The sequence below is a fragment of the Electrophorus electricus genome, chromosome 6, assembly GCF_041902795.1.
Source record: "Electrophorus electricus isolate QZ-2024a chromosome 6, ASM4190279v1, whole genome shotgun sequence".
Taxonomy (NCBI): Eukaryota; Metazoa; Chordata; class Actinopteri; order Gymnotiformes; family Gymnotidae; genus Electrophorus; species Electrophorus electricus.
In genome coordinates this window covers 2,795,001-2,806,599 of record NC_137502.1, presented here as the reverse complement: position 1 = coordinate 2,806,599, position 11,599 = coordinate 2,795,001, and the positions used below count along the sequence as shown (strand labels likewise).

Here is an 11,599-nt window from a genome sequence, read left to right as displayed (position 1 = left end):
TAACCCTCAATTGATCAAGCTCTGTTTACTCAGAATTATAAGTTGTTTGGATAAAAAACACCAGATAAGTGCAATCTAAAGAATATGTCACGTTTCCATGAAGCTGATTTAACATATAGCACATAAATCTGTCAAATAAACAGATCAACTAAATAGATGATGCCAAATTGCAATTAAATGTTCTCAACTTTCACAATTAATTCAACTTTTGCAAGCAATAAAAGTTATTTGTTCTTATGATTACCTGTAAACAACTGTTGTGTGTGGAAACTGTCACGGAACGCGCCCTTGCCGCTGGTCACGTGGTACGGCCCGCTGCGTACAGTGGCAGTCAAGTCGTATTGTTTGTAACCACGCCCCCATGACGCCGCACACCTGCACCTGGTTTCATGTGGCGTCTCTGTGCGTTTAAACGCCTGTTGATGTGTGTGTATTTTAGCTAATTATTTAGTAATATTTAATAAAATACTGCTACAACATTATAAAGAAAGGTGTTACAAAATTAAGTAAAATAGCAACTCATAAACAGCAAGTGAGGTGTAAAATGCTATCAATAGCAGCCCTGGCAGTAACAATAACGGATTACCTGTGGGATTATATGAAACACGTGGCAGTTCAATATTAGTATCAATTAGTGATAAAGTGCAGCGTTTATTTTCATGGTTACCTTGTAAATTCCATGCTGCAAACCCTTATGCAGCTCGTATGTGTTTATAGTCTAACATGACCGATTTATCAGCAGTCTAAAATCTAGTCCTTCAAATTTACTCGGATTGGGGGATCAGTATGGTTAATTTGTGTTATTTTGTATTAAAGGAAAACAGTATTAATATGAGTGTTAGCGTGATAAATACAGTCTCTGGGCATTCGTGTTTATGTGACTTTTGCGTGCATAGTCTAAGTCTTATTCTACGTGGACATAGGTCTCGGGGAAGAAAACGTAAATAATTAAGACCACGTGTCACATATTGCCCTGTTTGCACATCTGAAAGAATCCCGCGAACTGTTCACATTCACTGCGCCTGCGTCTCATAAACTAAAGCATCTAAAGGGCCCGCTGTAGTGGCAGACTGCCCTCTACTGGCAGTCTAATGTAGTACAGAAACTATGTGATGAGATGATCAAACACAGCCGCAAGCACGCACGCGCGCACGGCGTGCGTCAAAGCCTTTGATTTTTAGTAAAACACAAAATCCTACGATCCAAACAATGGGGAAACTTCGTAGCAATTTTGGGTTAACTTCGGAGTCATTTTTCATTATCTAAAAAAAGATTTGATGAGTAACATAAGCAAAGAATACTAAATGCGGCCATAATGAAATTAAGTTAAAGAAAGAAAGACAACTAATGACAACTACTGATACCTTGCATCAAAGGATCATACCAGCTCTCCTTCTGAGGACCAAGAAAAGCTGTGTTCAGATACCACGATTGCCATGTCCATCTGAAGACAGAGCAGGGCCGGACCTGTGTAATTAGGATGTGTGTGAGGTGTCGTCTGTCAGCCTTACCCGCCCTGAAGCAATCAGCCAAGTGCATTTCAAATGCTGCAATAGTCTACTGATTTTCTGTTTGTTCACGGTCGTGAAAGCGTGTCTTACAAGGTCATTACGATTCTATTATACGAACGGAATTACTTAGGGAAAAGAATAAGCCCGGTCACTAGATGGAAGCAGCGAGTTTGCGTTTTAGTTTCAGTGGCACGTTAAAGTCACAGACTAAACACGCTGAATTCGCCAGAACGGTTTACAACTTCTGTTCGCTTCCTTTTGTAATAACACTGATGTTATCCATTCATACCTATGTAAAGGACGTCGCCCATGCAAACAGTCATAATTAGTGCAAGAAACCAGTTTCTTCCTCTATTTGCAGTGTTTTTTTATAGTGATGGAATTAGTTTAGTTTTGAAAGCAAATGACTGACAGATGTGGAAAAACTTTATAGGTGTTTGTGAGGAGCTGCAATGCTCTAGTGAATATAAGACTGTATAAAATTAAATCACTGGTAAAGAATCAGGCAGGCAAACGATTCAACAAACAAACAAACAAAAAAAAACAAACAAACAACGAATGCCTTTTTAACAGCATGGCAGCAACAGGGCAACTCAGTCACTGAGTTCCAATTCCCTTAATCGTAGTATGTAATCTTACAGAAGCAATCTTTCGCTCCCTGGGAGGAGCGAGTGGTTCACAGTGACTGAAATGATTACGCCAAGTTACTGTATCAATTCCACATGACACACTATAGCACTGCATTGCTTTTAAAGTTGCTTTTGTAGTTACTACTGCTATATAGTCAGCGCGAGCGCAGTGAGGAGCGTGCGCCGCTGCATCACGCGCAGGAGGCGTTACGGGGGCGTGCCGCTGCATATCAGCTCCGCTGGTTCGTGTGTCTCTCGAGCTCCATTGAGAATTGCTCTTTCGTTAGCGCAGCGGCTAACTTGATATTGACGAATACCAAAAAGGGGGTGTAGTTTCGGGTTGTTGTTTTACCCCGTAATAATACCCTTTAACAGTAAAAGAGAGATCCTCCAGGTTGTGGCACGGGCGTCGATACGGCGCGCGCCGTGTGGAAACCGGAGAAAGAAGCCCCACTCATCCAGACAAGTGAATCGCACGCGGCCACAGGTAGCTCTCCGCTGAGAATCTCCGCGTGCGGGTCATGCAGGCATCTCCGGACGAGGAGCGAGCTGCGTCCCCGTGCTGTTAGGTCTCCGTGAAGCCGTCCGTTTGTGTGCGCCGCGCAGGGGGAATAGCCATGTCCCGGAGAAAGCAGAGCAAGCCCCGCCAGATCAAACGTAAGTGCAAAGTTGAAATTCCTCTCCTAGCGCTGCTTTAGTGATTTACAGACCCGTTCATGGTCGCGTGACTGGGGGATTGCGCGCAGTCGCGGTGCATCCGTGGTGGGACGCAACGCGTTGCCCTTTGGCGCGCGAGAATTTCTTGGAAGCCGCCAGGGTCTCTGCGCGAGCGGTACGGGAGCCCCGTCGACGCTCCCCGGAGCCGCGCGCGTAATCAGCGCGTCTCAGTTGTGTCGACGCGCTCTCGGATGGTTCGGTTGCGCACGCATTTACAAAAGTGGATATATGGCCAATCGTGGAAAACAAGTTTTAGATCAGGGAATCAAAATATTAGCAGCAACATTAAATGTCATATATTGTTTTGAAAAGCCCACGAGTCTCGTGATTTAGTTGTGAGCCCGACCGTGCCGCCGTAGTTTGGGAAGTAGTCGGTTATGGGCGGTTTTATCGGGCGTGCATCGTTAAACACATTTCGCCTGCTCGCTCTTAAACGCTCCTCTGCCAGCTGAAGCGTAACCGTTGTTTCCTGTTTAATTCTGTTGTGGAAACGTCACTGTTCTCTGAAAAAGACGATGTGAGTTCAGATAAGCGCCGATCTGATGTCAGTGGAGATAAGGATTAAAATTGGATCTTTTTTATTTGTTTTCTGTGTGTAGCTGGCGTGGCGTTTCTCCGGCTTTTCACGTCTCTCCCAGAGATCGGGCGGCAGATAGGGCTGATCTCCCCGGCAGATAGCGGTTACAACCGGAGCGTTCCCGTCTACCCCTTAACTCCTCAATGGCCAGGCGCCCCTGGACTCACACTTCTCTATACATCCGTACAGTGGACTGGCCTGCGGTTGATACGTTCTTCCTGTTTGTACATGTGCGAAAGGTTTATCAGAATTCTCTGATCTGGCAGTTGATACAATTATGCTATAAAAATAAGATATAGTACAACAGCACCACCCTGTCTGTCTCTATCGCTCTGTCACTCTCGCTGTTTCCTTCATGTGCCCCCCTCCTCTCCTTCTCTCAAAAGAATCAGCAGTGCTGAAAAGTCGTTTTGCTCTGGTGCCAGGCGCTGTTTCAGTTCTTCATCCAGAAGAGATGCTTCGAGACGATAAGCACAGTAGCAATATCTTGGAGGTTGAGTTTGAAAGGGCTGTTCAAAAATAAATATTAATGTGAGTCAAAGGCAGAAAGCGACTCTTGAAAAGGCAAGAAAACCGGCCTGATAAGGAAGCGTTAGTCCGTAGCGCCGCGCGTAAAGGGCGCGAGCACAATTTGTTTAAGCCGATGAGACGTCGCGTGACTGGGCAGCCATGCCAAGAGCGTGCGGCGCTGCCGGTAATTGAGACGTTCACGTCGTCTTTGCTGCAGAAGTGCGCGCGGTTTTTTAGATGCGCAGTGTTTTTGACTTTTGTCACCCAGCGACGACTATGCAACATTATCTGTGTTTGCTGTGCTATCTGAAAACCCACTTTAGGTAAGGTGAGATAAAAAAAAAACCAAAAAAAAAAACCCCGAAGAACACTTGTGGCCCGTGCTTGCCAATATGGAAATGTTTATAAACTTTACCAAACACGCTTGGTGGCACACGTGAGAAAGATAGAATATGATCGAGTATCGCAGCTGTTGTTGTTGTTGGCTGACCACTGATCTTATATCCAGTGACAAATAAACGCAGAGCAGAAGCAGAGACCTGCTCTTCAGGCGTGTCATTGTTTTCTTTAAACCCCTCTGTACGTCACTGTAGTTGTGCCGTGGTTCCTCTACAGAGGTCATTTGGTCAGTGTCAAGGAGTGAGGTCAGAGGTCAGTCACTCCCATTCCCTCTAGCTATGTCACCGTCACGCAAACCAAAATGTCTCCGTAAACAGCAGTCCCAAGATCCCCCTCTGCCCATTAGTGAATGTTTACACGGTGGTTTTTCTGAAAGGCAAGTGGCAAAACAAACATGCATTAATAATGTGTGATCGCTCTGTCTGGCGACATCTCTCTAGGAGGGGGAGTTACCATCCAGGCCTTCAGCTAAAGGATCTGGTATCATGGAAGCCAGTGTTCAGAGGAAATATGTGTATGCGTCTTTTGTGCGTCATTCTCCCAGCAGTGAAGATCGCTCTGATAGATAACACGCCCCTCCCTGATGTGGCGATTAGCATGTGGCTCAGCAGGCCTGAATCCCAGGCCTTGTGCTTGGTGGTTGAGATGAGAGACAAGGTAAGCGAGGCGGCGATCTCCCCGGCGATAGCACGAGACCGATGGCAGCGATTGCTGGGGCGGAATTGCCATTATAATTGCATTTGGCTGCTGCATTCTCATCTTCGTCGTGTTTGTGTTGTTGTTTGGGACTGGCTGGTTTTATCTTGAGATAAGTTAAAAAGAGAGAGAGAGAGAGAAAGAGGGTGAGAGAGAGAGAGAGGAGCAGATAAGAGTAGAATAGGATGGCAGAAACGATAAGGCATAGGGGGAGGAAGGAATACAGAAATGGCGGATGGATGTATTCTGGGTCTTAAAAGCTTTTCCCCCAGTGTGATTGCAAGGGCAGATAAGGCAGCCGTGCAGATGGTTGCTGAGATAAGAGTGAAGAGATGGTGAGAGATAACGGCAGCTCTGTCTGCATTGACATCATTCAGGCGGGGCTTCCAGGTCCTCCTGCAGTTTGACGTCAGAGGCCGAGGGCCGTTTGGGTTAGCGGCGTCTGGCCGGTGGTCAGACAGCGCGCGCGTTTGAGTCTCCAGCACACGGACGCTTCCAAGCTGGCGCTTTTGAAAGTGTGGACGTGCGATCGTATCTGCAGTTCCTGTTATTGCTGAGACTCCTCCCCTGCTTCTTTTCTGCTGTCAGGTTCATCTTTGCGGGGTCACTTGACATAAGGGTTAATCTAATATCCTGCCAAAAACACCATGCTAAATAAAGGAAAGTGAGATCTTTCACACTGAAAAACACACACACACACATATGCAGTGACTGTGAACATGCACACTCATTAATGCACACAGAGAGACTCACAGACACACACACAGAGCATAACTCCTTGGTGGTTTTTGTGTGCGTGTGTGTGCGCCTGCGTGTGTTGTGTGTGTGTGTGTGTGTGTGTGTGTGTGTGTCTTTTCTGCTTTGTTCTGCTTTTAGCTCGATGTGAACTTTTGATAAGGCCCGGGGGCTGATCTCCAGTGCAGATAGAGATCGCCAAGCATGATAAAGAGTTGTTATCGGTCCGGAGCAGGCAGCAGCCAGGACTGCACCAATAACAGAGCTGAACTGGGAAGCAGCAGGGCCCCGGACCCTGGCAGTCAGTTCCAGCCTTAATGTGATTAATGTTGTTGTGTAATTAGATGATAGGTGTGAATGCGTTTTTCCTGCCGTCTCTCTGCCTTGCTCACACCCTCCTTGTTCCGCCCCCCGTGTTTTCCTCCTAACAACCGTAAGAGACGATTAATTTAATTAAAACTAATTCCACATATTACTCAGTGTAGATCCTGTAGAAGATAGCATTGAGATGTGGGCGGATTTTTATTTGATTATCTCTGGAGAGCGTTTTATTTTTTTTTTTTTGGACAGTAAAACCGCCCCCAGCTCTTAGCGCGTATTCCATGTATAGAAATTAAAAAGGAAATTAGACCACGATGTCAGCGGTGTGAATCTGATGTTGATTTGCTGGAAGTTATTAAATCCTGATGGATATGTTCTTGTTTGCCTTTTTTAAGTCCGCGAAAGCTGAAGTCGTCATAGCACTGCACACGCTTACTCTGACCGGCCTCTGAAAGAGTGATTAAAAACAATTATTGATCTCTTAACGTACAGCGGTGATGTGAAGTCTGTGTGCAGGCCACATGGAACCAGGAGCTACAGCAGAACAACCTTATTTGTGTGGGAGTGGAAAGAAGAATCTCAGTATGTGTGTTTCCTAGAAATGAGCTTTGATAGATAACTATCGTCCTCGTGTAAATGTCTTCGTATCGAGAGCTCGGAGACCCGCTGCAGGTGCTAGCTTTCCGCCCCAACGACACCGCCGTGGCAACAAGATTCCCCTCACAGTTGGTGAAGAATAAATATTTGAAAACGAAAACGAAGCGATTAGGAACAATATTGTCTCGATTTAAACGTTGCCTTCTACGGCGGGTTTGTTTTGTGGCATTTTCTAATGAAAAGGTTCCTTATGACTCAGGTGAAAGATGGAATAACGGACAGATTCATTGTAAGTTTGCTGTTAGGATATTTTATCCTTCTCCCTGCTGCTTTAAGCAGGAATTCTGTACTTGGGGTTAGTCATCAAGGTCATCTCAGTATCAACCTTCTGAATCCAGTTGGAAAACTAAAGTGTTAAAGTTCTAATCCCAGATTTAGTCTACAATTTTCAATGGCAGTTTTTATATAGACTCCGTTTCCTGCAGTGAGCAGACGCTAATGACCTCACTATTGATCCTTTAATTAACTTGGTGAGTTTGCTGTTTTGATTGGATGGGATGATTGACACTGTGTGTTGATTGGCTGTGCACTTTTACTGCGCGGTGTTACCTAGTGGTCACATTAAACTGCCTATGGAGTCAAATTTACTGCTTAGGAAGTAGCTGGATGTTGCTACGGTGACACCATGTGGTGTTCTAAAGAGTTATGGCTTCTTCCTGCTATTTACCCGGTGTACAAGCCAGAGTGAATTATGAGTAACAACCCCACACACACCTCAGTACACTCTCGCTCTTCGAGTTCCGGTGAGGTTTAGCAGAGGTCATGCCGGTTTTTGTTCGGAAAGCTCTGTAGTCTGTTTTCATGGGGGCAAAGGTCAGCAGTGTAAAATTCATTCCCGGATGTATGTTAAAAAGAGTAAACAAACAATAGATATTGAGTACACTCCCTCGTGCGCACATCTGCCCGTTCTTCTGAAATGAATGCTATCCTCACATGAAACTTTGCAACGATCGTAGAGTTTCTGTCTGATAAGCGCGGAGAGCCTCGCCAAGGTACTGGCAGTCTCCCTGTCCCTTGGCGTGCTCACATGCAGCTATCAGCCAAACAACATTTGCTTTTATGACACACCAGCGAAGTACATGCAAAACACACCAGGTAAGTAATGTCACCCTTACACTGGGACACTCAGGTTTGTTCTGCAGCTCTGAAGCACTGCACATGTTCTTTGGGGGATGGTCTTACCCCGTCCTGCCCCCGTCATGGGGCGTCTTTCCTGACGCTTTTATTAACATTCTGCAAAGAGAGACTTTCAGCTGAATTTGTGATGCATGCAGCAGTGTGGGGAGCTGAGGGGTTTAGTAATGAGGCGCTGTCATTAGCAGTCGACCAGTCTGGGGGTTTCCGATGGCCGATACTGATATTACGAGAATGTGGAGGCCGAAGGCGGATATATGACGCAGCTCAACAACAGTCATGTTGTTATTGTTGTTGGTTTTACATCTTATAAAGTTCAGCAATTTAATAATAATAGCAAATGAGACAAAATCGCTGCACGTTTGCTTAAGACTGTTATTGTCTGCATTGTCTGTCTACCTAAGTAGATCAACAAGATAAAAAAGGTCATCAAATAAATGCCCTCAAAAAAACTACACGTAAAAAAAAACAAACAACCTTTGACAGATGGCAATTATCTAAAAATGGCATTTAATCGGTCGACCACTAGATTGCAGGGAGCTGGAATTATCCGGAGAGGAGAGATTTGGTGTAGCGTTTCTGACAGAACCTGAAATAAGCGCTTTCCTAGTGGGGATGTTGTCTGTTTTGGTGAAGACTGGGTAATAGAGTTGATGTAACATGCTATTTGCAATGGATGTCGGTTAGAGTTAATGAGTTAGTCTTTATGGAGGCAGCAGCTATGATAACGTGTCCGTGCTGAGGAGCTGTGTTTGATGGGATCGCGGTTAGCCGAGGTGATTAGATTGGCTGATTTCTACGCTTGGATTGATGCTGTGTTCTTTTATTTGATGTTCTTAATTGGCATGGCCGGGGGTGCTGGAGCTCCATTTCATGTACCAGTGTACACAGACAGAAGGTCAGGAGGGTGCCTCTGTTTGGAACAGATATCTAGATTTTGTGTACAGCGCTTTGGTTGAAAAGAGAGCTTCTTCAGGTGCTCCGTAATGGACAATTTCACGTTTTAAATCGAACAATAGGTCAAGGGTACGGGGTCCCACATGGCAGCAGATTTATTGGGGGTGGTGGTGAGGCGTTGTTCTGGGGTGGTGCCCAGGAACGCAGGGACGGGCTGGAGGTTTGTGGAGGAGGCCTGCTGCCTCACGGATGGAATGTGTCACTGTTACGGCAGCCAGATAAGAGGCCATTTTGTCCAACTCTGCTCAGGTCTCCATTTCTGCAGGTTAAGCAGGCAAATGTCTACGGACAGCCTCTCCCCCGCTGTCGAGACCGAGCGAGGCCCTCATGCTTTATGACTGCTTTAAAGCTACTGTCCTGCAGAGTCGCTCGCACCGATTGTGCGATGGGAAGTGGGAAGAGGCTGGGCGGTTTTTTAAATGGCTGCGTGCGTTCGCGCGCTTGCTCTGAACCACACACGAGGACCACGTCATCCATCCCTGTCCCCAACCGCCGTTCCGGAATGTCCGGACATCGTGGCGGTTTGTCGCTCTTCTTCTTGGGAGCGCGGGGCCCCTCTGACCTTCGCTGCAGCCGGCCTGCCTGGGTTCTGGACAGGACCCCGGGGTCAGCCCCGGTCTAGGAGCGGAGGCGTGAGGAGAGATACGTGCTCTGGGGTGACGAAGACAAAGGCCTCCGAAGGAGGAGGTGATGTCGGACAGCCTCCGGGGATCTCCCCTCAACAGAGGTGGTCTAGACCACCAGTGTCTCCCATTTCTGCTCTCACACACTCCGCTTGGCTAGTCACAGAATGCGGAAAGCGAGCATGAGAGAGCCCTCCAAACGCCCCCCACCCCCATCTGCGCCCAAGGTTGAGATGTGTGTACAGTGAGTCACAACGTCCTGAGTTGTGGCTTAGTGGTGATCTCATCCTCGGGTTTGCAGAACTCTTGTGTAAACCATAGGTGCAGTGTGGTCCTGATAGCCTGGCGACGACAGTGTTCAGAACGCACAGGCCGAGACCCAGCGTCTGGGTGTCATTAACAAAGGCATGTTTATAACTGCGTGAATTATAGTACAAAACAGTGTTCATGCTGTGTCACCATATATAAAATGCCTGAATTGTGGTGATATTTGTACGATATTTTGCTTATCCTGGCGACGGGTTCTTTTAAAAGAACGTGTATTCCCCCCTGTTTCGTGTAACCCTGAACCTCCGCTACGTGCTGCCCCCTTTCACATGTTTTCAGTAAAAAATGTAAAAAAAACCCCCCAAAACTCACTTGATCAAAGGTCGCGACCTGTTCTTTTGTTGTTATTAATCAGCAGATGAGAAAGCAGAGACACGCGGCGAACAGATTAAGATGGTTAATGATAAGATTATCAGATTTGTTAGCGGTAGAATATCCAGACTTTAACAGGCGTAGACTTTGGCCTGTTTGGTTTGCGTGGTCTGTCTCCTGCCCTGAGGAAGAGAGGATCATGGGTACTCCTCTCCGGCTTGGCTCCTTCTCTCTCCCTCTCTCCCTTCGTGTCCTGCTCTGTTTGTCCTTCTCTCTCCCTCTATCTCTGTCCCTTCTTCCATCGCTTAGTTGTTTGCGCTCGGTTGTTCCTCCCCCCATCTCTCCCCCCACTAACTCCTATCTCTGAATATCTCACTCTTTCTCCCCAACCCTTTCCCCTGCTCTTCAGCCCTCTTTGACAATCTCCCCCACCCCACACCCCCCTGTCTCCAGTCAGACCTCTGGCCTCACTGAACCAGGTCTTGGCGGTATGATAATGTGGAAAGTTGAACTGGCCCCATTACAGCTTGGCTGATGGCAGCGCCGATAAGGGCCTTGATAATGGGTGCAGATAAGGCGGACACAGCGGTCCAATAGCCAGCGCTCTCTACCCTATTATCATTCCTGCCCACGATGAGCCCCCACTGCGCTATCCGCTCTCCATTTCCACTCCTGCGACAGATAAGAATGGAAATACTGACTTCATAGCTGACTGATTAAAGTGTCTGCCTTTCTTGATAATCCACAGATAAATTATGTTTTTTTTTTTCTCTCTCTCTCTCTCTCCCTCCCTCTGTCTCCATCTCTTTCTCTCTTTCTGTCTCTCTCTCTCTCTCTCTCTCTCTCTCTCTCTCTCACTCCTTCTTCCACTATCTAGAGAGAGAGAGAGAGGAGGGGAGACGGGGAGAAAAACCTCTCCTCCGTTAATTTCTCTTTCTTTGTAGGTTTATTTGAGAGGGCTAGAAAGGGATGGAGGGCGGAGATAGCAGCTGAGGGAATGTGAGCGAGATCGGGAGATGGGCCCATTAATAAGAAAGTTTCCGAGGCAGGGCGAAGCGGTGGGGGTGAAACGTGGGGGACCGGGGCGGGGCGGGGCGGGGGGGTTCAAGTGCCTCTCGGGAACCATTACATTTGGAATCATGTTGACTAATATGCGACAAAGCACTATCGCACGATCTGCATAAACACCCCGTACACAAGCACACCCCGCGCTGCTGCAGGGCCGCGCGGGCCCAGAGACGAGCCGACCTCCGGGTTCCCTCGGCGACCGGAGGAAGTGGTGTCGGGCGTGAGCAGCCCTGTCAGAGTGCTGATGACCTCGCGTCTACTGTTACACGCTTTTCCAGGGCGCTTTGCTTTTATCTCCGATTGCTGCACCGAGATAGCGCCGTGATGGAGCTCCCGAAACTGCTCCTTCAACGTCTCCTCGGTCTCCCTGCGTCTCTCTCCCGTCTGTCGCTCCTGTCTCCTCGTCTCACTCCCTGACCTTCTGTG

At 47.4% G+C, this 11,599-nt stretch overlaps 1 protein-coding gene across 1 annotated transcript in view; it reads left to right on the top strand.

Moving 5' to 3' along the window:
• The first annotated feature begins 1,953 nt into the window (after positions 1–1,953).
• zfpm1 (zinc finger protein, FOG family member 1) overlaps positions 1,954–11,599 on the top strand; it is a 63,619-nt gene continuing 53,973 nt past the window's right edge. The window contains exon 1 of the mRNA XM_027018013.3: positions 1,954–2,797. Within this exon, the coding sequence (XP_026873814.2) occupies positions 2,758–2,797 (40 nt within the window). The 5' untranslated portion in view covers positions 1,954–2,757. The remainder of the gene's footprint in view (positions 2,798–11,599) is intronic.